The sequence below is a fragment of the Leucoraja erinacea genome, chromosome 7, assembly GCF_028641065.1.
Source record: "Leucoraja erinacea ecotype New England chromosome 7, Leri_hhj_1, whole genome shotgun sequence".
Classification (NCBI taxonomy): Eukaryota; Metazoa; Chordata; class Chondrichthyes; order Rajiformes; family Rajidae; genus Leucoraja; species Leucoraja erinaceus.
In genome coordinates this window covers 46,795,695-46,823,353 of record NC_073383.1, presented here as the reverse complement: position 1 = coordinate 46,823,353, position 27,659 = coordinate 46,795,695, and the positions used below count along the sequence as shown (strand labels likewise).

At 43.3% G+C, this 27,659-nt stretch overlaps 1 protein-coding gene across 4 annotated transcripts in view; it reads left to right on the top strand.

Moving 5' to 3' along the window:
• Positions 1–4,837: 4,837 nt before the first annotated feature.
• LOC129698965 (transmembrane protein 237-like) overlaps positions 4,838–27,659 on the top strand; it is a 31,255-nt gene continuing 8,433 nt past the window's right edge. The window contains exons 1-6 of one of the 4 annotated variants that reach the window (XM_055638498.1): positions 4,881–4,926; positions 13,122–13,153; positions 15,381–15,394; positions 18,455–18,508; positions 21,954–22,073; positions 24,316–24,415. In XM_055638498.1, the coding sequence (XP_055494473.1) occupies positions 4,909–4,926; positions 13,122–13,153; positions 15,381–15,394; positions 18,455–18,508; positions 21,954–22,073; positions 24,316–24,415 (338 nt within the window). In that variant the 5' untranslated portion in view covers positions 4,881–4,908. Of the gene's footprint in view, positions 4,927–11,830; positions 11,864–13,121; positions 13,154–15,380; positions 15,395–18,454; positions 18,520–21,953; positions 22,074–24,315; positions 24,416–27,659 lie in introns of those variants that run through there. The other 3 variants (XM_055638497.1, XM_055638496.1, XM_055638499.1) reach the window with 3 other exon arrangements.

The window sequence follows — 27,659 nt, the reverse complement described above, 5'->3', positions numbered from 1 at the left end:
GGTTTCACTTTGTTGGTTGTCTGTTTCATTTTATATGTGTTGTAAGACTTGGTACTATGTAGTGCATTCAGAAAGTATTCAGACCCCTTCACTTTTTCCACATGTTTGTTTTTTGATCTGACATGCACTGTCAACTGTGGGACCTTATATAGACAGGTGTGTGCCTTTCCAAATCATGTCCAATCAATTTAATTTCCCACTGGCAGACTACAATCAAGTTGTAGAAACATTTCAAGGATAATCAATGGAAATAGGATGAACCTAAGCTCAATTTTCAGTGTCATAGCAAAGGGTCTGAATACTGATGTAAATGTGATATTTCAGTTATTTCTTTTTAATTACTTTGCAAAAATTTCTAAACACCTGTTTTCGCTTCTTCATTCTGGGGTATTGTGTGTAGATTGATGATAAAAAAAATAAGAATTTAATCTATTTTAATATAAGGCTGTAACGTACAAAATGTGGAAAAGGTGAAGGGGTCTGAATACTTTCTGAATGCACTGTACATCCTACAACCTTTCCTAATTCAATTTTGAGACATTTTCAGTCTTTTGTCCTGTTCTAAAGTTGCTGACTCTTGTCTTAACTGAAATGGAAAAGATGAGAGCTGCAGTAAGACTTGAAACAAAATAGTTACTTCAGCAGTGCTCCTGACACAGTCATAGAGAGCCATTGAGTCATACAGTGGGGAAACAGGCCCTTCAGCCCAACCTACCCAAGCTGACCAACATGCACCATTTGTACTGGTCCCACCTGCCTGCATTTGGCCTATATTCATCTAAACATCCTATCCGTGTACCTGTCTAAATGTTTTTAAAATGTTGTGATAGTACCTGCCTCAACTAACTCTTCTGGCAGCATGTTCCATATTCCTACCACACTTTGTGTAAAAAAAGTTGACAGTCAGGTTTTTATTAAATCTTTCCTCCCTCACCTTAAACCTATGTCCTCTGTTTCCTTTACTCTTGGTGAAAGTGTGCATTGACCTTATCTGTCCCTCTCATGATCATATACACCTCTATAAGATCATCCCTCATCCTCCTGCGATCCAAGGCATAAAGTCCTGGCCTGTACAACCCTCCCTATAGCTCAGGTCCATGAGTCCTGGCAACATCCTAGTAAATCCTCTCTGCACCCTTTCCAGCTTAACAATATCTTTCCCATAACTCAGGGTCAGGGTGATGAAAACTGAACACAATACTCTAAATTTGGCCTCAACAATGTCTTGTAATGACTGTAACCTGGCCTCCCAACCTACTCTCAATACTCTTGACTGATGATGGCTAATGTGCCATCTACCTATCTACCTGTGACGCTATTTTCAAGGAAGTATGTACCTACACTCCCAGATGCTTCTGCTCTGCAACACTCCCCAGAGCCCTGCCATTCACTGGGTATGTCCTGGCTTGGTTAGACCAAATGCAATACATTAACATATCTGTATTAAACTTGATCAACCATTCTGCAGACCACCTGCCCAACCAATCAAAATCCTGCTGCAATTTTTGATAAACATCTTTGCAATCTACAATATCACCCACTTTAGTGTCATCTGCATACTTACTAATCATGTCTTGTACATTCGCATCCAAATCATTGAAGTAGATTACAAAAGTCAATGGACCCAGCGCCGAATCCTGGAGGCATACCACTAGTCACTGGCCTCCAGTCCGATAAACAACCTTCCACCGTCACTATCTGCTTCCACAAAGCCAATTTTACCTCAGCAACTGAAAACAATGGACTTATTTTCTAATTGTGTTTTACACTAATGTCTTTGTCTTTTTACTGCTTTGGAGAATGTATGATTTATGTTTTTGTATATTGTCAAGATGCACATGGAGCTGAAGGCCACTCTTCACAGTGGCCATTTAATCTTTGGGATGTGGGTGAATACTGGCGCATCCATACAGCCACAAGGAGAACATGCAAACTCCACAGAGACAGCACCCAAGGTCAGGATTGAACCTGGGTCCCTAGCGGTGTAAGGCAGAGGCACTACCAGCTGCACCGCTACAATGATACATTGTCTTTGGCTGGATTCAAGAAATTCCATGATGTTTGTTTGAAGAAGAGCAGGAGAGTTCTTCAAAAGCAGATGATCTGATTATTGATTTCCTTGCTGTTGAGGCCTTTTGGGTATGTGAAAATTGCACATTGCAATATTGACTCCAAATATCAAATGTTATTAGAGCAAACAAATATTTTTCAACATTGTAGGTACAACACACTGATCCTAACAGCCATAGAATAGGTCCAACAACCTCTTGCTTCCTTACACCTGTCCATATGAGCTGGTACTCTTTTTTTTCTAAGCAGAATGATCCCTTCTCAGTTTTGAACCTAACATTTACTAGCTCCAAATCACAAATAGCTCCCTGTTGCTCCCAGCATGTATCTGATGTGTGAGTACCTGAGAGGTTAATTGCAATTTACCCCAATGGATATTATATGTGTAGGAAGGAACAGCAGATGTTGGTTTAAAATGAAGATAGACACAACATGCTGGAGTAACTCAGCAGGACAGACAGCATCTCTGGAGAGATGGAATGGGTGATGTTTCAGGTTGAGACCCTTCTTCAGACCTGAAGGGTCTTGAACCAAAATGTCATCTATTCCTTCTCTCCAGATATGCTGCCTATCCCGCTGAGTTACTCCAGCATTTTGTGTCTATCTTCGGTTTAAACCAGTGATACAGTGTGGAAACAGGCCTTTCGGCCCAACTTGCCCACACCGGCCAACGTGTTCCAGCTACACTAGTCCCACCTGCCTGTGCTTGGTCCATATCCCTCCAAACCAGTCCTATCCAATGTTCAATTGTCCTTTATTGCCATGTGTACCGAGATACAGTGAAATTTGATTTGCCATACAGTCATACAAAAAAAGCAACAAGATACAAAACTACATAAAGATTAAACTTAAACAGCCACCACAGACCATCCATGTACCTAACTGTTTCTTAAACGTTGGGATAGTCCCAGCCTCAATGACCTCATCTGGCAGCTTGTTCCACACACCCATCACCCTTTGTGTTAAAAAGTTACCCCTTAGATTCCTATTACATTTTTCCCCTTCACCGTGAACCTATGACCTCTGGTCCTTGATTCCCCTACTCTGGGTAAAAGAGTCTGCATCCACCCGATCTATTCCTCTCATGATTTCATACACCTCTCTAAGATCACCCTTCATCCTCCTGCGCTCCAAGGAATAGAGGAGACCTAGCCTACTCAACCTCTCCCGATAGCTCAGACCCTCTAGTCCCGGCAACATTCTCGTAAATCTTCTCTGAACCCTTTCAAGCTTGACAATATCTTTCCTATAACATGGTGCCCAGAACTGAACACAATATTCTAAAATGTGCTCGGTGTGAGGGAGCCAATGGGATGAAATATTATGAAATAAGGCTACCTTTTGTAAGCATTCATGTCACTTTTGTGACTCGTATATATTTACATTAATTGGATTCACCTACCAACCATCAATATTTTTCTTGTGGATATTTCTGCACTTTGTCCTTCTCTGAACATCATGATTGCTCACACAATTTGGTCATCATCTGTAAAATTAAGTGCTATTAAAAGTTGCATTAGGCTCTGCACAAGAGCCACAACCCTGAGCTAATTTCTGAGGTGTTGCATTGATGGCAATGTCAAAGTTAGATGGAGTGCTTTCTCACATGTTAACTGGGAAATTCAATGTAATTAAATGATCTGGTAAACCTGGTGAATCATCACTGCAAAAGCTGGGAGAGCAACTGGTTTTATGCAGAGGCATCTAAAGTAATAAAATAGAACAAATTGTTCTATTTTCATCATGTTTTGGATTTGTAGAACTTTGGTTTGGCTACATTTGGATTATTATTTGCAGTTCTGGTAGCCCCATTACAGGAAAGACCTGGTGGTCTTGTGGAATGTATAATTTATGCAGAGGCATAAATATTTTTGTGTGTCGTCTGAATCTGTGTGCCTGTGATGCTGCTGCGAGCAAGATTTCCGTTGTACCTGCATCTCACAGTACTTGTGCATGACAATCAACTACTTAACTCATCAACCCCTTCATGATTCCTCTGCAGTGGAGAATATATTAATTCCCAGTAACTACCTTGCATTATCTCCATTTGGGATAGAATAGATGCACAGTATCTCTTGCCCAGGGTAGGTGAATCCAGGACCAGAGGACATAGGTTTAAGATGATAGGGAAAAGATTTAATAGGAATCTGAGGGATAACTTTTTTACACAAAGGGTGGTTGGTGGGTGTATGGAACAAGCTGCCGGGGGAGGTAGTTGGAGCAGGGACTATCCCAACATTTAAGAAACAGTTAAGATCGGTACATAGATAGGACAGGTTTGGAGGGATATGGACCAAGCATGGGCAGGTGGGACTAATGTAGCTGGGACCAAAGATCTTATAGCAGTCTTTGGCTGGGACATTGTTGGCCGGTGTGGGCAGGTTGGGCCGAAGGGCCTGTTTCCACACTATAACTCTAATATGACTGCAGCGAATTAAAAGCTCATTTTTCGTTGTATAACGTGCGCTATAACATCACGCGTTATAGTTTTTTCAAGTGAATTTGGCACTACCAATATTTGCAGCAAAGATCCTATAGCAAAATGCTATAGTGCTCGGTGTGAGGGAGCCAATGGGATGAAATATTATGAAATAAGGCTACCTTTTGCAAAATGCTATAGGATCTTTGATTTGCAGTGGAGTTACCAGCCGCGCCGTCAATCACAGCTGACATCCCGCCCTCCGCGACGCTCTACACCAATGATCGGTCCCAGCACCTTCCTCTCCCAAGCAGAGCTATAGGATCTTTGCTCCCAATTTTGACGCAAACTCAGTGACTCCGGATGCAGATGCTTGTGACCCCGGGTGTTTGTGCTGCCACAGCAACGGGACGAGAGAGATGGAGGACGACGAGGAGGTAAACCGGGATAGACTGTGAGCGGACGCGAGAGGACTGGACTGCTCTTGGCCTCATGACCAGGGCGACATTGGGGAGGAGGGTGGGTTGGTTTGCGAGGAGAGACTGCTCTTGGCTCCATGATCCAGCGAGGATGTAACAGGGCTCTGCTTGGTTTCAGGCTAAAGCAGCTGTTTGGCCACATTATCCTGAATGGAGAGGAAATATTTTTTAGCTTCAGCGCCGTGGGCTAAAGATACAATGTCGTCTGTTGTCCTCATCCCAAGTTTGTACTGTTGAATGGGGAAGGAATGGCCATTGGGGACTCAAGAGAGTGCAGATACTGCATTCTGGAGCAGACTTAGGCAGCATCTGTGGAGGGAAATGGATAGTGGATGTTGCGGGTTAGGATCCTACATCAGGACTGATATTGTCGATGGGAGATAAGATATAAAGAGGTGAGGGGAAGGAATGAGGTAGGAGCAGGCTGGGAATAGAGTGATTGCACAATGTCAAAAGAGACCCACGGAGTCTCTCAAGCTTTCTGGAGGACAAGCAAGCCTCCAACATACACTCGTTACACACACAACACTTACTTTCTTACCTGGAAAATGGTCAGTTTTTGGGCTGTTAAAAACACCATGCCCATGCAATTATAGATTGCTTCGAAGTATTTTGTAATAGACCTACGATTTTAGAGGCGCGCGCCCAGACTTGGTCGAACTATAAATATAACACCATTACATTTTATGGTGTAACACCATGTGGAGTTATTTCATTTTTATCTGCTGCATGGGGGGCAGAGGCACAGATAAAACAATCACACTTTCATCTACCTTTTTTGACCACCTGCTCCCCGGAGATGTCATTTTAGCTGATCGTGGTTTTGACATAAAAGATGATGCTGTATTTTAGATATAGATATGCCATTTATTGTCACTATACATGTACAGTGAAACTGAAAGCTGCTCGTACTCAGTGCATACATACAATTTAGCACAAAAAACAAGAAACAGAAAAACAGCCACAATTTACGGATGTGAAGCAGAAATTCCTGCATTTACACGAGGGAAAGCACAACTTTCTGTGCTGGATGTGGAAAAAAACTAGCGAAATTGCATATTTATGCATTGATGTAGAGCGTGTGATTGGTGCTGTCAGGCAAAAATATCTAATTCTAAGTCATGCTGTACCACTGGAGTACATGATAACCAACTCTGAAATTCAAGGGCCCAAAATTGATAAATTGCAAAGATCTGTTGTGCACTTTTCAACAAATGAATCCATAGTCTCACAGTAGGTGCAGATCGTTGTGCTTTCGTATGGGGCATATACGAACAATCACCACTAACAAAAAAGTAACTTGGCTCATCTGCATTTACTATGAATGAAAATGTAGGAAATTGGCAAATCATTGAATCACAAACACAGAAGAAAAAGCACATTTTGTAATTTTAAAATAATAACAAACTCGTATTCCATTCATGTTAATTTAAAATGTTTCATCATGCAATTTTGTCTTGTCTCCTTTGTCTCTTTTATGAGTTCACTGCAAGGCCTGGAAAAAAAACTTCTCAATTACTGTGGCAATGTTGACATCAACAAGCACTTGAAATAAATCATTTTTTCTCCCATTTCTCTTAGAAAGCACACTTATTTTTATATTGACAGTTTTTTTTTCACACACACTTGAAAGAAAGTAGTTTACCTCAACAGCACACACTTTATGTACCTTTGGAATATAGTCTATACTTCACAGAAAGCACCATTAATGTAATAATTCAATAAAAGCACACAAACATGTATGATTTACTTAGGCATACTTCAGAAAACACCATATTTTTCCTTCCACGCACCTCCCCCCCACCCCGCCCTTACATCAGTCTGAAGAAGGGGTTCGACCCGAAACATTGCCTATTTCCTTCGCTCCATAGATGCTGCCGCACTCGCTGAGTTTCTCCAGCATTTTTGTCAAGCTTCGATTTTCCAGCATCTGCAGTTGCTTCTTAAACATATTTCCTTAAACAGCACACTAAAATCAAAGAAAGCACTTTTTTTAATTAAGGAGAGCACACTCAAATTACTTTGGTATCTTTTTTGAATACCGTTGTTACATTTTTTAATGAAAACATAACAGACCCTATGCCAAAAGGGAGCATACTCATGCTTACCTCTGCACGTGATCATTTCCCCGCAGTCCACCTCCTGTAGCACCATTTTTGTTCATCCTGGTCATCGGTCTCCATGACATACTCTGACATATTTTAGGGAGGACAGGTAAAATGCTTCCCAAAAAGCTCCAGCAACAATTCAAAGGCTTGTTGCCGAAGACGGTCCCGCTGTACTGGCAGCCATAGTAATCAACACACTCTTGCTTGCCTGCAGTACACCGCTTGTCCTCCAGAAGGCATTGCGTGGCAACAGTACGGGTCAAGTGTCAACCATGAAATCACTCCATTGGTAGAACCAGGTGAGGTGGGGGGGGGGGGCGATGATGGGCAGGTGGCAGAGAGAGAGTGGAGCCAGTGGTTGGTGGGTGATAGGTAGAGGCAAAGAAGGAGAGAGAAAAGAGGCACATGGAATAAAATGAACTGCAAATGCTGGTATATACCAAAGATAGACACAAAATGTTGGAGTAACTCCAGCGGCACAGTGGCACAGCGGTAGGGTTGCTGCCTAACGACACCAAATACCTTGGTTTGATCCTGACAATGGGTGCTGTCTGTATGGAGTTTGTACGTTCTCCCTATGACCACTTGGGTTTTCTCTGGGTTTGCCAGTTTCCTCCCACACTCCAAAATGGTACAGACTTGTAGGTTGATTGCCATTGGTAAAATCGTCTGTCATGTGTAGGACAGTGTTAGTATACAGTGTGATCACTGGTCGGCGCAGACGCGGTGGGCCGAAGGGCATGTTTCTGTGCTGTATCTCAAACAAAAGACTGGGTCAAGCAGCATCTGTGGAAGAGAGAACAGAAATAAATCTCCATCCCATCCCCCTTCCCAGTTCTCCCACCGGTCCTACTGCCTCTGCCTACATACTTTCTTTGTCGCGCCCCCTTCCGTGACATCAGCCTGAAGAAGGGTTTCGACCCAAAATGTCGCCAATTCCTTCTCTCCATAGATGCTGCCTCACCCGCTGAGTTACTCCAACATTTTGTGCCTACCTAGTGATGTTTTGCGTTGGGACGCTTCTTCAGACTGATTGTGGAGTGGGGGGGGGGAGAGGAGGAGACTGGAATCAAGACAAGACCAGGACAACTCGGATACTTTGTTACAAACCATGGAACTGATTAACCCTTTAGAGGGAAGGGGAGGGGAGCATTTGTATGTTATCTAAAATTAGTGAATTTGCCGTTCATTCTGCAGGATTGTAAGCTACCCAAGTGAAATATGAGGTGCTGTTCATCCAATTTGAGTGTGGCTTCACTGTGGCAACGGAGGAGGCCCCGGATAGAATGGTCATAATGGGAAGGGGAGTTAACATGGTAAGCAACCAGGGGATCTAAGGCCAGATCTCTTGCAGTTGCTGGGGAAAGTCCCTGGGGAGGGGGTGGTTTGGGTGGGAAGGGGTGAGTGAACCAAGGAGTTGTGGAGGGACTGGCTTCTGTGGAATGTGGAAAGGGGTGGAGATGGGATGATATTATTAGTGGTGGGATCACGTTGGAGGTGACGGAAAGGTTGGAGGATAATATGTTGGATGCGGAGGTGGAGTGAAAGGAGAGGGCCAGGGGAACTCTGTCCTTGTTGCGTTGGGGGAAGCTGGAGCGTGAGCAGAACTACGGGACACAGAGGAGACATGTGAGGGAGCCATCTATGACGGAAGGGGGAAAAGCATGTTCATTAAAGAATGAGGACATCTTGGATGTCCTTGTATGGAAAACCTTATCTTGGGAGCAGATTCTGCAGAGACCGAGGAATTGAAAGTAGAGGATAGCATCTTTGCAAGAAGCAGGGTGGGAAGAAGTGTGGTCCAGGTAACTGGGAATCGGTAGATTTGTAGTGGACATCAGTCAATAGTCTGTCTCCTGTGATTGAGATGGAGAGATCAAGAAAAGGGAGAGAGATAATCCAGGTGAATTTAAGGGCAGGGTGGAAATGAATAGTGAAGTTAATAAAGTCCATGCGTCTGCTCAGTTGCGGGAGGTAGACCCGATACAGTCGTCGATGTAGCGGAGAAAGAGCTGATCTCTTGATCTCTCATGCTAGGTCCGTCCAGGCCTATTGGATCTCCCGGTTGCTAACATCCCTCAATAGACAATAGGTGCAGGAGTAGGCCATTCGGCCCTTCGAGCCAGCACCGCCATTCAATGTGATCATGGCTGATCATCCCCAATCAGTACCCCGTTCCTGCCTTCTCCCCAACATTGTGTCTTATCTTCAATGTTCATACTGTTGGATTGTAAGCTGCCCAAGTGGAATATGAGATGTTAGACAATAGGTGCAGGAGTAGGCCATTCGGCCCTTCGAGCCAGCACCTTGTTGTTCCTCCATTTTGTTTGTGGCCTCGCTCTGGCAATGGAAGAGGCCCAAGAAAGAATTTTCAGATGGTAATGGGAAGGGAGTTAAAATGGTTAGCACTGGGAGATCCAGAAGGCTTTGGCAGACCATGAGAGATCAAGAGAGGCCCTATCCCTCTCTTGACAGAGAGTGGTGCCGATGTACAGGAGGCCACAGGGAATACTGGATGTAGTACAGTTTCACTTGGAAGGATTGCTGCGGTCCCTGGATGGAGGTGAGGGAAGAGGTGTAGGGACAGGTGTTACATCTCCTGTGGTTGCAGGGGAAAAGTACCTGGAGAAGGGGTGGTTTAGGTGGAAAAGGATGGGGGAACCAAGGAGTTGCGGAGGGAATGATCTCGGTAATGAAAAGCTGTGACTGGAGGTGGGATCACGTTAGAGGTGACAGAAATGTTTGAAGATGGTGTTGTATTGGAGGTTGGTGGGGTGAGGACCAGGATAACACGAGAAGGGAGAGCAAGAGCAGAAGTACCGGATACACAGGCCCCCTGGATGAGAGATTTATCTCTGACAGCAGGGGGGAAGCCGCGTTTACAAAAGAAAGATGATATCTTGGATATCTCGGGATGGAACCCAAACCCTCATCTTGGGAAGCCCAGATGCAACTGGAGACCTGGGCGGATGACAAGAGTCGGGGCGTCGTAGCGGCTTTGCAAAGGGCTGTTGGGTGGGAGGAAGTGCAGTCCAGAACTGTACGCCCTTGCAGGGAGTGGGTTGTAGGTTTGTTGGAGGGATGTAGGTCGATAGTCTGAGCTACTGTGATGGTCAGACAGAGAGATCAAGAAACGGGGGAGAGTGGTGTCAGAAATAGTCCAGGTGAATTTAAGGGCAGGGTAGGAAGTAGTGGTGAAGTTAATAAAGTCCATGCGATCTGCACGGTGTGGGAGGCAAAATGTAGGTATTTTGGAGATGGGTTTTGCAGGGCAGTCCTGTTTGTGGCTTTTGGGAAGGAATAGAAGGCAGTGCGGGGCTGGGGAATGATAAGGTTGGAGCCTGTGAACGGAGGGATTGCCAGAGGTAATACGATCGGCAACAGCCTGGGAGATGATAGCCAGGTGTACATCTGCGGGGAAACGTCGCCTATTTTCTTTGCTCCATAGATGCCGCTGCACCCGCTGAGTTTCTACAGCAATTTTGTGTACCCCCGTACATCAAGGGGTAGGTATGAGGAGGTGTCCGTGTTTGGTTCTTGGCTTCAGCACGGTAGAGGTCAGCCTGCCAGGCTACAACACCACCTCCCTTGTCAGCGGGGGTGGGGAAATGTTGGGATTATTACCGAGTGTGCGGATGGCTGTGTGTTCAGAGGGGGTGAGATTGGGTAAGGGGTGTGGAGGGAGGGTAGAAGACCAGCTGTGGGAGTCCATGAGAAGGAAGAATTTTGGAGACAAGCAAAGGAGTCGTCTTTGGGAGGCGAAGACTCCTTACCAGAGAAAAAGGTCCATAAGTAGGAAGAATGTTGGAGACACTCTTCCTCCTCTAGGGTTGACACTACGAGGGCCTCACCATGGGGTGGATTGATATAGGCCGAGATTGATAATCAAAAGAATTCAGAACCCACAATATTGTCGGAGCATTGAATTTAATTTAATCAAATACAGGTTCTCCCTAGGTTTTGACGGGGTTCTGTTCCGTATACAATTTATAACCTGAACAGCTTGCAAGTCAGAAATGCTGTCGTGAGCCTAGTTCCCACAAGCAGAGGATGTCTGCAGCAGCCACCAAATCCATCCTGCTGATCTACTAAATGCTTGTTCTTATGTACGGGTCGGGCGTTCGTAAACTGGGGAGACCTCTATATTTTGATGATCGTGAAACCGTTAAGATTGTTCACAAGAAAAGGAAATCTGCTGTCCTTACCTGATTAACACCGCACCGCTGCAGATCCGCTGCAATGTAGTCGAGTCTCAGCTGCCCTCTGAAATCCTGTTGAAGGGCAATTCGGGTTAGGCTTTCATTGCACGTTTTTTTTTTAATCAGTTTGCATGAATAATAAAAGATAATTGGTAATTTACACACTGTCATTATCAACTGAGTTGTGCTGGAAGGTGACCTAAATCGTAAGTTGATTTTGTTGAACAACTTGATTAGGTTGCACTGTAACTTACATGGAATTGGGAGCTGGAACAGGTTTGGAGAGTGGGTTGAGGTGTGCTGGCATTCTATTCTCTTGTGCTCTTCAAATGTAGTGTTCCACAAGAAATGATCGCAGTTCGAAGAGGAAAAGCTTAGCAAAATGGCAACATGTCACATTTTATTTCCAGTTATGTTTCCAAATCCCTTTGTCACTGACAGCTTTCACGTGGAACAGTCACCCGACTAATCCCATGGGCCAAGTGTTTCCAGAAGGTGGATTTAGTTGCAGATTAGTTCGAGGCACTGCAGCTGCCAGCCACTTGCTGAGGCTTGAGAATCACAGACAGCATGAAGAAAAAACAAGTGGTGAGGAACTGATATTCAGTTGGGAATGAACAAAAACAAAGTGTCTGGATTCTAGGAATATGCCTGCAGCATCAGGAGAAAAGGATAAGATGGCGGTGAGCTTGGGCCATGGTCAATAATTCCTTCTGGCATGAATAGAACTGTAGATTTCTAGCTTTTCCAGCTCAATTCTGATGTTATAAATTGTGTGACAGACGTTCGCAGCAAAAAAACAGTGGGTTCAGTGTGAACAACACATTATCAACGTACTTGTTATATGATAAGGTGTAGCTAACACAATGAAAGCATCAGTAGTTGAGTATGATACTGGTTAATAAATCTGTTGCTGCTTAAACAAACTGTTCAATCGTTGTCATTGCTGATGAGTTAAGTGAATGCAATTGCAGATAAATTGTTTGTTCGTTGTCGGGACTAACCATTGAGATTATGCTGAACAGAGTGATTGCTGATGATGAGGTAGATGTGAGAATGGGAATATTTGACAGATGCACAATTACAGTGAGAGTGGGGAATTTAAATTACCCTAATGTTAACTGAGATACAATAAAGGTTTAGTCTAGTTTAGAGATGCAGCATAGCAAGTATCCTTTTGGCCCACCTAGGGACAATCTGCAGAAGCCAATTAACCTACAGCTCTGCATGTCTAAGGGAGGAAATATGGGAGGAAATGGGAGCACCTGGAGAAATCCCACACGGTCACAGGGACGGTGTTTGGTCCTCTGGTGCAGCAGGGGACATGTTGGTGGAAGTTAGTGAGCGATTTCGTAAGGTTTGCTTTATTATTGCAATGAGGGTTGTTGCATGAGGTGTGTGTGATGTTCTTTGCATGGATACCAGTAAGGCTTTTGACAAAGTCCTATTTGGTAAGCAGATCAGCAAAGTAATACCAATTTAATTTTAAAGAACTTTACAACATCTAATAATCACAGCAAATTAATTATTTTTGAGGTGTAATTATGAAGATCTCTCAAAGAGCGGGAAGATGAGGGATCAGTTGAGCTGTTCTCGTTGATTGAGGGGTGCTTCCCTGTATCTCTGCAAAGAGTTCTATGATATGGATGCTTCTGTTCAACGTCCCATTTAAAAAGTAGTGGCACTCCAATATTGGCTAAGATTATAGGTTCTAGTTGCAACGATGTGTGCGGAGATGTGATAGCACATCACTGACAATATCTGGGTATATAATGGTTGTATCAGGAATTGAGAATGCAGCAAACTGTGTAGACCAAAGTAACTGATCTTTCAAATTTTCTTTCAGCGCCCACCACGTGCCCTTCCACCGTTGCCAAGGTATGCCTGCTGAATATGAAGGTGCTAATATTTCATGTGGTACAATAGTGCATCATAACATTGTTCCACGGGTAAATAATAATTCTGGTTGTGAACATAAATATTTAGAAAAGTAAGAATTGATTGCAGATGAACAGTGTGACACAGTATTGGACACCAGGTACTGAGGCAGGTGGTGGATATTCAGCCTGGAAAGTGGGACCTAATGTATGGTTAGGTTTTTTTCTAGCGTTATTGGAATAAAATTGGTTATTTGTTTCCTGCAGTTTGGTAGAATACATTAGAGGAAGATAGATTTCCTGCGGGCAGTGAGGTCTTTATATAACTATTTGTGGAAATAATTATCCATTGAGGAAAAGCGCTGGGATGTAATCAATAATGACTAAACTAAATTGCCCAGTTATTTATGATAAAAGATCTGAGGGGGCATGGTAATTGGTTTTACAGCGTTATGTGACAGGAAGTCATAGCTTTGATCCTCTGCATCATTGAAAGTGGTGCTACCATTAATCCCATTGGGTTGATGTGGAAAATATTGCAGGCTTTCTGTTTCTGAGTACCATCCAGGGATCCTAGTTGCTTAATGGATGTGAAATAAGAATTGGATTTGGCATTTGAATATCCCACCAAAATGTAATGTCTGAATTCATGCAAAGAGATGGTGAGATATCAGGTGCTGGACAGTGCCCATGAATCCACACTTCAACCCCTTAAGGAATGGAGAAAGTTTGATGAAATAACGGCAACATAGAACATGCAGTCTGGCAAAGAAGGTCTTGCCAGATCTGACAGGATATATATTTTTTATTATGGGTGAATGCTTTTAACTTTAACACAGATGAACAAAAGAAAATTCCCTTTTTAATTATTTGAGTTCAAAAATAAATTGACCATCAGACAAACCTTTTAACAGCTGTCCCAAGGAGATTTTACTTGCTGTTTCTAATATTTCTTACAGATATAACTACCAAATGAACACTAATGTAAAACAGAAGAGATTTATATTATTGACTAGACTAAGTGGGACCCGTTGGGTCCCAGCCACATGGGAGGCCTGGTTCCCCAACACAACCCATTCCCCAATGCAATATTCCACCACTCACCCATTCCCCCAACGCAATATTCCACCACTCACCCGTTCCCCCAACGCAATATTCCACCACTCACCCATAGCCCCTAACTGCGCAGGCGCAGCTCATTTCCCCTCATCCCCGAGCACTCCCTCCCCCTTCTCTTCATGTATGGGAGGGGAGGTAGGGAGGGAAGTGGGGTGTGAGGGGGGGTTGGTGTGTGTGTGTGGGGGGGGGGGGGGGGGTGTGTGTGTGTGGGTGTGGGTGTGTGTGGGTGTGGGTGGGGGTGTCGGTTTGTGTGGGGGGTTTTGTGGGGGGGGTGTGGGGTGTGGGGGGGGAGAGCAGTGTGTGGTCAGGGGGGGTTGTAGGGGGAGTGAGTGTGGGCGGGGAGAAAAGATGGGGGAAGAGCCATGGGGGAGTGTAAAAGGTAGCTGTAAAAGGTAAGATGACATCCTGGAGTAAGAAGGGAAGTTGGGTGAGATGTTTTAACTCAAAGGTAGATTATATTACCACGGAAGTTTGAATGCTATAGAATAAACATGGCTCAAGGACAAATAAGTATCTGGAGCGAGAAGGAACAAAGTAGATTGGGAGAAATTATGACAAATTGAGTTGGAGATATAATCAGTACTTATATATAGGGTTGGGGACGGTGAGCAGGATTGGTGTCAGTGATTGGATTTGATGAGAAGGTATTTGGAGCGTTAAGTATTAAGGTGAAAAGGCAGGTTACACAAAAAAAGCTGGAGAAACTCAGCAGGTGCAGCAGCATCTATGGAGCGAAGGAAATAGGCAACGTTTCGGGCCGAAACCCGGGTTTCGGCCCGAAACGTTGCCTATTTCCTTCGCTCCATAGATGCTGCTGCACCCGCTGAGTTTCTCCAGCTTTTTTTGTGTAACCTTCGATTCTCCAGAATCTGCAGTTCCCTCTTAAACAAGGTGAAAAGGCAGATGGGTGGGTTTGAGCGATAAGGATCGCAGGTGGGTCTGAGTGAGGGATATGTGAGAAGGTAGGTTGGGGAGTGTGATAAAGTGAGAAGCTAGGAAGATGGGGATAGAGTGAAGATTGTTGGTTTATTTTCTCAGCAATGTTTTGAACCATGCCTATGTATGTTTATCTTGTTTCCTTTCCTTTAAATGGGCTGATTGGAATGAAGCAGCAAACCTAAAGGTAGGAATCGTTTGAACGTCACTCTTGGTTATTTCTCCATTTGCTGATGTTATTTCAAAGGCATCTATTACGTTGTTATTAAATTAAAGTTGGCATCTCGACTCCCAACAGAGGAAGCGACGCCACTAACTTGAGCTGTTGCTGCTGTTTATAGCAAAGGTAGGGCGGTAGAAAGTTGTGCAGAGGTCCATTGAGTAAAATGTAGCAGGGTGTTGGGACTGCCGACTTTAACATCGTGGAGCTGTGGTCTGTGGAGCTTCCAGCTGCGTGCGGCGCTGACTTTAACATCGCGGAGCCTGGGATCTTTCGCTGAGGATCGGCAGTGTTGGAGCTCCGCCCAGCTCGGCCTGTTGACTTCGGAAGCCGCGGTCTCCGGTAGGAAACGGCTGATTTGGAAACTCCAAGCCGCTGAGAGTGTTCTTCGTTCCGACGCCGGAACTCCATCATCCCGGCGAGAGGGCCTGAACCATCGGGCCGCCGTTGCGGCGACTGCGGAGGCCTCAATAGGCCCCGACCATGGGTGAACGGGGGAAGATGACTGGACTTTGTTGCCTTCCCTCACAGTGGGAAACGTTGATTCCGCTGTGGGAGGATGTTTTTATGTTTTATTTTAAATTCTATAGTGTTGTGTTTATCTTATCTGTGTGCTGCATGGTAACTCAAATTTCACTGCATCAATTGGTGTATGTGACAATAAATGTCCTTTGTCCTTTATCCTTTTGTGCTTTGATTTGACTGCCATGATTGAATGTGCTGAAGCTCAGTGTCTTGTCTAGTGTATGAAGAATTGCCATGTGGATTAACACTGGGATTGTGTGGTGTCAGTTCCTGTACCCATCTTGTCCATAGGGGCAGTAAATGACCAAACTGAAATAATTTGTGCCTCACTGGTTCATTTTGCAATTTCAGCACAAATTGCACTGGAAACTTGGCTTATTCATTTATTTGCGCCCTCCTCCTCCCCCTCCCCCTCCCCCTCCCCTTCGCTGCCAACACCACTGTTGTTGGTAAAATCATGGGCGGTGATGAGCGAATGTACAAAAGAGAGATAGAATACCTAGTTGAGTGGCGCTACAACAGCAACCGATTGCTCAATGTCAACAAAACTAAGGAACTTATCTTTGACTTGAGAAAGGAGAGGTCAGGAGACCACAAAGAGAAGGCAGGTACGGGATACTGAGTTGGATGATCATATTGAATGACGGTGCAGGCTCGAAGGGCCGAATGGCCTACTCCTGCACCTAATTTCTATGTTTCTATGCCAGTTTTCATTAGTGGGTCGGCAGTGGAGAAAGGTTCAAATTCTTAAATGTTAACATCTCAGATAAACTATCCTGGGTCCTGCACATCAACATAAGAAGAAAACATGTCAACGCCTCTACTTTCTTAGACATGTAAAGAGATTTGGCATGTCACCAAATACTCCAACAAACTTCTATAAATGTACTGTAGAAAGTATCCTGACTGATCACATCCTGGTATGACAATTCCAATTCATAGGAATGCAAGAGGCTGCAGAGAATGATGGACTCGGTTCAGTGCAGTCCATCATGGCACAGCTCTCCCACCATTGAAAGCATCTACATGAGGCATTATCTCAAGAAGACGGCATCTTTCATTAAGGATCCTCTCTATAGAAACATAGAAATTAGGTGCAGAAGTAGGCCATTCGGCCCTTCGAGCCTGCACCGCCATTCAATATGATCATGGCTGATCATCCAACTCAGTATCCTGTACCTGCCTTCTCTCCATACCCCCTGATCCATTTAGCCACAAGGGCCACATCAAACTCCCTCTTAAATATAGCTAAGAGGGAGTTAGATGTGGCCCTTATGGCTAAAGGGATCAGGGGGTATGGAGAGAAGGCAGGTACAGGATACTGAGTTGGATGATCAGCCATGATCATATTGAATGGCAGTGCAGGCTCGAAGGGCCTTGCTCTTCTCACTGCTTTTTCTTCTTGCGTAATACTTTTCTACAATCATCAGGTTCTTGAACAGACCTCAGCAACAGAATGCTACGACCACTTCTTTCGCTACCATCGATTTGATTTCTAATTATGTTTTTACACCAATGTCTTTTTTTCAGCATAGTCTTTCTTTTTGATGTCTTGGATAATTGTTTTTTCTGTATTGTTTCAGTTTGTGTCTGTGATGCTGCAGCAAGCAGGATTTTATTGTATTTGTATATCACAAGAAATAGATAACTTGAATACTCCAAGTGTTCTTTGAAATATTAGAATGAGAACTTTACCTTCTTGGCATAGATAAAACAACTGTGTGACTCATCAGATTGCCAGCATATCTCCGTGGGTAGTTATCCTTTATATCTATTCTGGCTTCAGTTTATATAAGTCTTAACTCTGCTCCATGTTGTAGTTTTCTTACATTGCAGCCTCTTTAGATCAACCTTTCATGAATTCCTCCATCAAAGCAGCTAACTACCTCTGAAATGACTCTACGGTTGCCTCTACGATGCTAAAAGTGTAGGGTGAGCCAGATGATTGGGGTGGGGGAGAGACTTTTATTATTGATAATTTTTCTTGAGGTTTGTTAATATTTTCTGCTTGTTGTTTAGGTTTAGACATGTAGGGTCGTGAACTAATCTTATTGATAATCATTAATCAAACTGGTGCGATGGTAAGTGCTGCTGCTTCACAGTTCAATAATGACAGATTGTGTCCTGACCATCAATTTTTTAAATATGGAATTTACATATTCTCTGTCTGACCACATGGGCTTCCACTGGGTATTCTGTTTGCCCCTCATGTCCCAATTACATGCTGGTAGATTAATTGGCTATTGTGAGGTATCGCACCACCATGTTCACAAACAGCTACTTTTCTACAAGCATCGGGTTCTTGACCCAACTTTAGCAACAGAATGCTATGACCACTTCTTTCGCGACCCCATAATGTAGGAAAGTGCTTAAAGAGAATATGTTTGTTCTGTTGAGAGGTAGCATGAAACCAATCAGCCGTGTGACCTGTGTCATACTAAACAAGTCAATAGCCATCTGTTGCATTGAACCAAATGATCCTATCTGTTGTTTCTATTGCAGATGTATCTATGAGCAAAACCAAAAGGAAAAAAATCAGAACAAGCAATGGAGTAGGTAAGCTGATTGTAAGTGTATTAACATCTGGTATGTTTTGCTTGTTTAGTAAGTATACACGCACATATGAGGTAAAATCTTGCATCCAAGAAATGGACGCCAACTGAAAGGAATGATTGGAAGTGAGGCCAGGACTAAAAATGCTGAGCTGTTTGAACCTAAAGCGATGCTGAGCCATCGATAGATCAGGAATAATTTTGCAGGGTAGGTGTCGACAGCATGGACCGCATTGTCTGAGGGACGGATTCGCAGTCAACTGGAGTAAGCGCCAGGCTTTAACTTTTTTTCCAACTAGAAGGGGCCAGTTGCCAGGTGAGCTATCTTCTGACCACCCGCTTGCTAGTCCCTCACTGGGTTGCCAAGAAAGGAAAGTAGGTAGATTCTCCCAGCATTTATATTGGTGAGCAGTCCCTTCCGTTCAGCGATCCAGCTCTGATCATATTTTATGGCACAGCTGTACCGCTGAATGATGAGAGGTTCCAACTGAATGACCCTCTGGCCTTCCCCAAGCATACTGGCTCAGTCCAGGACTCTGAAGATGCAGGCTGGGTGGCAAAGATAATTAATTTGGTTCGCATTGTTAATTTGACTGCCCACAATACTGGTGAACAAGGTAGAAGTATTTTGGCCAAATAGTCAACACACAATAATCAACACATTTTGTAATTTTTTTAAAACAATTTATTCCCAGGTGATCGATGTGGAAACCCTGGTAACGTTTCTCAGCCATGTCCATTTTTTGGATGGTCCAGCCACGGCTATCAAGATAAAGATGGTATTGGATGAGAGAATGTCTTAATGTTGCAAAAAAACAAACAAATCTGGGAATTAGGAAAAATCCTGAACTCAACAACCAGGACCAAAGAGATGATGTAAAGGGAAAGTTAGAGACCAATGAGAAAACACCAGATTCTATAAGAAGAGCTTCTAAAGATATGTACGAATAAAGAGTGGCAAAAAATAATGTGGGTCTGTGGTGATTAACACAAGTGGAGAATATTGGGGAATATGTGGAAAGAAATTGAATAAATATTTGTGTCAAATTCATGAAGTAAATATAAAAATACTCTGGAGTAAGCGAGGAGCTAGCCTAACATTAGTTAATACAAAGTAATGGTGGAGAAGTTGACGGGATGAAAATGAATGAGTTGCTTTCTTGCTTTCCAAGATTTTGAAGATAATTTTTGGAGATTGTGGATATACTGGTGTCATCTCCAATAGATTCTGGAACTTTTCTCAGTAATTGCTGAGTATGTTGAAATCGGATTGATAAATGATTAGATATTAAGGGTGTCGAGTGATATGAGGTTAGTGCAGGAAAGGAGCATTGTGGGGCAGTCATCTGTGATTGCTTTGAATGGCGGAGCCAGTACAAGGAGCCAAATAGCCTATTTCCATTTTATATATTTCTATGCTGACTGGAAGCTAACCTTTCCCTTCGGTCTCCAAATAAAAATGGAAAGTAGACCTGGGTTGGTTAGAGAAAGATGACAGAACTGAAACAAAAAAGTTGCCCTCTCCCCAATGCCAAACTAATAATAAAATATGCTATCTGTTTTAGTGTTGTAAATTATTGCTTATAACCAGTGAGGATTAACTTTGTTTATACACGTACATTTATCTTCATTTAACCAGGGATGAATTGCTCTGGTATCTGCCATAACTCTACATCCCTCCCCTACTCAAGAAATTGGCCATGTGTGTGCTTACAAACACTCAGCTTTGGAAAACTAACTGAACTGCTGACTCAACTAGCCACCCAGAGAAAAGGCAATTCTGGATTTAGTGTTGTCCAATGAACCAAATTTAATAAGAGAACTCGAGGTAAAGGAACCACTTGGAGGTAGTGATCATAATATGATTAGTTTTAATCTACAATTTGAGAAAGAAAAGGTTAAATTGGAAGTGGCAGTGATGCAGTTGAACAAAGGGGATTATGAAGGCATGAGAGAGGAGCTGACCAAGGTCGACTGGAAAGGGATACTAGCAGGAATGATAGTGGAATAGCAATGGCAGGAATTTCTGGGCATAATCCGGAAGACGCAGAATCATTTCATTCCATAAAGGAAGAAAGATTCTAAGGGGAGTAGGAGGCAACCGTGGCTAACAAGGGAAGTTAGGGATAGAAGAAAACTAAAAGAAAAGATGTATTACACAGCAAAGAGTAGCCAGAAGCCAGAGGATTGGGAAACTTTCATAGGACAACAGAAGGAAACAAAACGAGCAATACGGGCTGAAAAGATGAAGTACGAGGGGAAGCTGGCCAGGAATATAAAGAAGCTGTAAAAGCGGATCCTTTTCAGAATGGCAGGCAGTGGCTAGTGGAGTGCTGCAAGGCTCGGTGTTGGGGCTGCAACTGTTCGCCATATATCTATATATATTAATGATTTGGAAGAGGAAATTAGGAGCAACACTAACAAGTTTGCAGATGACACAAAGCTGGGTGGCAGTGTGAACTGTGAAGAGGATGTTAGGAGGTTGCAGGGTGACCTGGACAGGTTGAGTGAGTGGGCAGATGCGTGGCAGATGCAGTATAATATAGATAAATGTGAAGTTATCCACTTTGGTGGCAAAAACAAGGGGGCAGATTATTATCTCAATGGGGTTAGGTTAGGTAAGGGGGAGGTGCAGCGAGACCTGGGTGTCCTTGTACACTGGTCACTGAAAGTTGGCGTGCAGGTACAGCAGGCAGTGAAGAAAGCTAATGGAATGTTGGCCTTCATAACAAGAGGATTTCAGTATAGGAGTGGAGAGGTTCTTCTGCAGTTGTATAGTGCTCTGGTAAGACCACATCTGGAGTATTGCGTACAGTTTTGGTCTCCTAATTTGAGGAAGGACATCCTTGTGATTGAGGCAGTGCAGCATAGGTTCACAAGATCGATACCTGGGATGGCGGGACTGTCATGAGGAAAGATTGAAAATACTAGGCTTGTATTTAGTTTAGAAGGATGATGGGGAATCTTATAGAAACATATAAAATTATAAAAGGACTGGACAAGCTAGTTGCAGGAAATATTTTCCCAATGTTGGTCGAGTCCAGAACCAGGGGCCACAGTTTTAGAATAAAGGGGAAGCCATTTAAGACCGAGGTGAGAAAAAACTTTTTCACCCAGAGAGTTGTGAATTTGTGGAATTCCCTGCCACAGAGGGCAGTGGAGGCCAAGTCACTGGATGGATTTAAGAGTTAGATAGAGCTCTAGGGGCTAGTGGAATCAAGGGATATGGGGAGAAGGCAGGCACGGGTTATTGATTGGGGACGATCAGCCATGATCACAATGAATGGCGGTGCTGGCTCGAAGGGCCGAATGGCCTCCTCCTGCACCTATTTTCTATGTTTCTAACATGGAACACCTTGGATATTCCTGTAAGGGAACATTGTCAATTATTATTGATTAATTTTCTTGGATGTTTTTTTTATGCTTGTTAATTTGCTCTCCTGTGGCAGATAAATTGATGAGCTCAACGGGAACGCACCAGTCTGAAAGTAAAGAGCCCCTTACCCCAGATCTTCAGGACGCTCCTCCTCTAAAGAAAAAGAAGAAGAGAAAATTACTACCAGTGGGTGGTGAGTAGGGTCAGCCTACTCAGAAATACACAGCACAAACACTGCAGACTACAAACAGCACAAACACTACAGACTACAAAGATTGGATTCTGCTGAAGTAGTTAAAAATCTATTGGAAATCCAAATCCAACACATTGCATTCAGTAAAACAGACTGGGTTATCAAACCCGCCGACAAGGGAGGTGCCATGGTAGTCTGGCGCGTCGATCTCTACAAAGCTGAGGCCACGTGCCAATTCTCGGACACCTCCTCCTATCTCTAGCACCATCACTAACTTCATCCACTCGGGCTCCCTGCCCCCTCCGAGCCTCCAACCTCATCGTTCCACAGCGTTGCACGGCCCGATTTTACCTTCTCCCCAAAATCCACAAACCTGACTGTCCTGATAGACCCATTGTCTCTGCCTGTTTGTGCCCTACCGAACTTATTTCCACATACCTTGACTCCATCCTATCCCCCCATGTTAAATCCCTCCCTACCTATGTTCAAGACACCTCAGACACTCTCCGTCATCTCCTGGCATTCCATTCTCTAGGCCCACATCCCCTCATCTTCACCATGGACGTCCAGTCACTCTACATCTCCATCCCCCACCAGGAAGGTCTCAAAGCCCTCTGGTTCTTCCTCGACCGGAGAACCAACCAATACCCGTCTACTGGCACCACCTCCAACGTGACCCCACCACTCGCCACATGTTCCCATCTCCCCCCTCTGTCTGCTTTCCGAAAAGACCGCTCCCTCTGTAACTCCCTGGTCAATTCTTCCCGTCCCTCCCGCACCACCCCTTCCCCGGGCACTTTCCCTTGCAACCGCAAGAGATGCTACACTTGTCGCTTTACCTCCCCCCTCGACTCCATTCAAGGACCCAAGCAGTCATTCCAGGTGCGACAGAGGTTCACCTGCATCTCCTCCAACCTCATCTATTGCATCCGTTGCTCGAGAAGTCAGCTGATCTACATCGGTGAGACCAAGCGTAGACTTGGCAATCGTTTCGCCGAACACCTCCGCTCGGTCCTCATTAACCAACCTGATCTCCCTGTGGCTCAGCACTTCAACTCCCCCTCCCATTCCGAATTCGACTTTTCTGTCCTGGGTCTCCTCCAAGGCCAGAGTGAGCACCACCGGAAATTGGAGGAGCAGCACCTCGTATTCCGCTTGGGCAGTCTGCACCCTAGCGGCATTGACTTTTCCAATTTCCGGTAGCCCTTGCTGTCTCCTCCCCTTCTCAGCTCTCCCTCAGCCTTCGGGCTCCTCCTCTTCCTTTCTTCTTTCTTCTCCCCGCTCCCCCCCACCCTACATCAGTCTGAAGAAGGGTTTTGGCCTGAAACATTGCCTATTTCCTTCGCTCCATAGATGCTGCTGCACCGCTGAGTTTCTCCAGCACTTTTGTCTATAGTAAATTACCCACTCCAGGTATAATGTCAAAATAGGATTAGTGAAGAATGGATTTTAGAATTTGCTTTTAATTCAGTGATCAAAGTGACTCGTGTTTAAAGCCATTGTAACTTATGGGTTCTAACTTAGTGAGTAAGTGGGATAGGTCTGTGAGCCAGCATAGATTTAGGTGACTGAATGGCCTCCTATGTCATAAAGAAATGTAGATATATGATGGACCTTTTTGTCATGTTAAAAACCTCACAAGTAATCAGAGCTATGAATGTGGCTATCCTGACAGACTATATGCTTGCAGAATGTTCCAAAGATAAAACCTGGGTGAAGGTTTTGCTCTGAATTCCATTCATTTGTGGAATCCCCAGACATGCTTCCTTCTGCAGATGAACTGATCCTGCATCCGACAGCTCAGCCAGATAGCAGTCAATACATAATAATTGTCAGTCTGCATTGTGGTGACAATGTGATTAGTTTATAGACAAGGATTTGGCAGGTGTGATGGGGATATTTGAAAATATGGTAACAAGGTATAAAGTTGCTGCTGCTCCTTTCTTTTCCTCTTGTGTCTATGTTCTGATGCAAGTTCTGAAGACTGTTCTGTATCAAAGATCTGTGATCCGCAGAAATAAAACAACAAAGTGTGGAAACTTAGCAGGTCAGGCAGCATTTTATGAAGAGAGAAAAGAATTAACTCTGAGTTCATGAACTTGCATCAGACGTGGAGTTAAGCTAGCCAGTGACATTTGTCCACTGGGTCTTTGTGAAGTCTGAGGAAGCTGCAGATCAAAATTGTGAACAATAAAAGCAGAACATAAGCAAAAGTTAACATTAAATTTACTGTATGCTGTAGATTCGGAAACCACCTTCATAGACCAGAATGTCTCTGAAGTGTGCAAGTTGTATAGTGGACCAAACAATGAATTTTTACGTAAATCCAGGAAGCGAAACAAGTGAGTATTGAGGAGCTGTTATAATTTTCTAACCTGTTTTGTATTATTTTCTTGAGTATAGTGATGCTGGTACATGTCTGCACATGATACGTCCTGTGTTTCAGGTTGTACCTATATCTACCAATTTGATTAATTAATTAAATAAATTGATCATTTTCCTATCACACCAGTTTCGAAGAATGAGCGGAGGGACTTCATTGAAACATACAGAATAGTGAAAGGTTTGGATAGAGTGGATGTGGAGAGGTTGTTTCCACTAGTAGGAGAGTCTGGGACTAGATGTATTCAAGAGAGTGTTAGATATAGCTCTTGGAGCTAATGGAATCAAGGGATATGAACTCATTTTGGATGATCAGCCATGATCATACTGAACGGTGGCGCTGGCTCGAAAGGCTAAATGGCCTACTCCTGCACCTATTTTTTATGTTTCTGGAGGTCATAGCTTCAGAATTAAAGCACATTCTTTTAGGAAGGAGATGATAAATTTATTTAGTCACAGGGTGGTGAACCTGTGGAATTCTTTGCCGTGGAGGCAAGTCAATAGATATTTTTAAGGCAGAGGTAGATAGACTCTAGTACAGGTGTCAGAAGTTATGGGGAGAAGGCAGAAAAATGGGGTTAGGAGGGAGAGATAGATCAGCCATGATTGGATTGCGGAGTCGATTTGATGGCCCGACTGGCCTAATTCGACTCCTATCACTTATGACCTTATGACTTAGTGCCCTCCATGGGATAAGACCTATCATTTATTTATTTGCCGCTGTACTCCACAATTTGAGATTTGTAATATTAAAAAATCACATTTGTTTGAAGTGCACATTGTCAGATTGTATTAAAGGCCATTTTTATACTTTTGGATTCTCCATGTAGAAATTACAGCAGTGTTTAAACGTAGTCCCCCTATTTCAAGGCACCATAATGTTTAGGACATAGCTTCACAGGCTTTTGTAATTGATCAGGTGTGTTTAATTGCCTCCTTAATGCAGGTATAAGACAGCTCTCAGCACCTAGTCTTTCCTCCAGTCTTTCCATCACCTTTGGAAACTTTTATTGCTGTTAACAACATGAGGACCAAAGTTGTAGCAATGTTACAAAATTTTGAGATTTTAAAAATCAAGTCTGCAATTTATCCCATCAGATAAAGCATAAAAAGAAGTTTAATTTGACACCTAATTCACTTTCATATCTCAAGTATTAAAAAAGTTATGGCAATTTTCATACTCGGAAATTAGCATCTTGTTCCCTATTGATTTTCTATGGACATAACAAAAACGCTGTGATCGTGAAAAGCCCATAACTTTCTTAAAAATTAAGAGAACTGAATGAAATTTTCAGTTATCATAGATTGAAGCATTCTGAAACAAATATAAAATAATCTTATTTGGATGACCTGAAATTAAAGCATATAGTTAGTTACCCAATTGTAGCTAATTCCAAACTTCAATTACTAGATCTAAACATCTATCCATTTCTTAAGAAATGATTAACATTTTTAAATAGCCTAAGTGTCCAAATAATATTCACAAATAATTCACAATAAAACATGATTTTTAAATCTCATTTACATTAATTTATAGGCCAAATGGAAAGAATTTAGTGTTCAATTGTTGTAAATTAATGGCATTTAAATCAGCTTTCCCTGTGGAACGCGCTGGTTTAGAACGTTCACATTGCGGTAGATTTGTGCCCCAAATGCCCAGAAAAATACTGCGGGATATAATGGGCCCCAAATTAGCTACTCGCAACATAAAATTTTGTATAAAGGGATCTTAAGAAGCCCTTTTTAACGTAAAAATAAACAACCTACCTTCCGTTGTCCCCTGTATGAGATCCGGCCCGTTGTCGGCGGTCGCGGGTTTAGAGGTTAATTTTTAACCTACTATAACAAGTAAATAAACCCCTTAAAACTAAAAATAGCTCAAGCGACGGAACCTTCCAGCGATTTTTCGTTAATAATTAACTAGGCTGAACATCCTCGATTTGAACAGCCTAGGGAAAATCGCGTTTTAAACCCGCCCCCCTCTAAACGGCGCCAAAATCGCGCACACGGGCTAGGACAGATTTTCAGCGACGCTTCAGGTACGTTTTACAACATACCTAAAAGTTGTGCTAATGAAAGTCAACAAAGCCATTATGAGACTGAGAAACAAGAATAAACTGTTAGAGACATCAGCCAAACCTTAGGCTTACCAAAATCAATTGTTTGGAACATCATTAAGAAGAAAGAGAGCGCTGGTGAGCTTACTAATCGCAAAGGGACTGGCAGTCCAAGGAAGACCTCCACAGCTGATGACCGAATGATTCTCTCTATAACAAAGAAAAATCCCCAAACACCTGTCCAACAGATCAGAAACACTCTTCAGGAGTCAGGTTTGGATTTGCCAATGACCACTGTCCGCAGAATGCAACAGTGGGGGGGGGGGGGGGGGGGGGGGGGGGGGGGGGGGGGGGACTATGTATAAACACTGCTGTAATTTCTCATGGTGAAACCAAAATGTATAAAAATGGCCCTTATTAACATCTAACAACGTGAACTTTAACCACATGTGATTTTTTTTCTATTACAAATCTCTAATTGTGGAGTACAGAGTCAAATAAATAAATGATGGGTCTTTGTCCCAAACATTATGGAGGGCACTGTATGACCACCTTGTACTGTATGTAATCTGCTGCCATCTCTCAAAAAGGGGACATAAAAGCACTTGCTTATTTTAAAAGTACATGCACAGAGTAACAGTTTCAATTGAATATCCCTTTTCACTTCCTTTTGCAAATTAGTTGATTTTCCACCACCTTTCTTGCAGGCAAGTTTTGTTTTTAAAACTTGGCCTCTTACAGCTAAGCAATTAGTCCAGGCACAGTTTCTATTAAGCGTTATCCACATGCCAAAGACTCCACACCCCACTGCATTTTTCTTGGTCTGTACTCAAGGAAACGGGTATCCCTGATGCATTTTTGCTATTTTTATAGCTATATGTTTGCTTTTTGAATAAATGCAGAGCTACAATGTCTGTGGGGAAAATTAATTCTATATATGACAAGGATATGAAAGGATGCAGTGGAACATTAATATACCATTGGCACAGGCATGGTACGCTGAATGATCTTTGTTGTGATTTCCATAATCTCTATACAAGCATTCTTTGTCTGAAATATCCTGGCTTGTCAGTATCCTAATTTATATTTCCCATTTATGTTATTCTCTGTTAACCCTTGATGGTAATATTTAATTAACGACCAATCA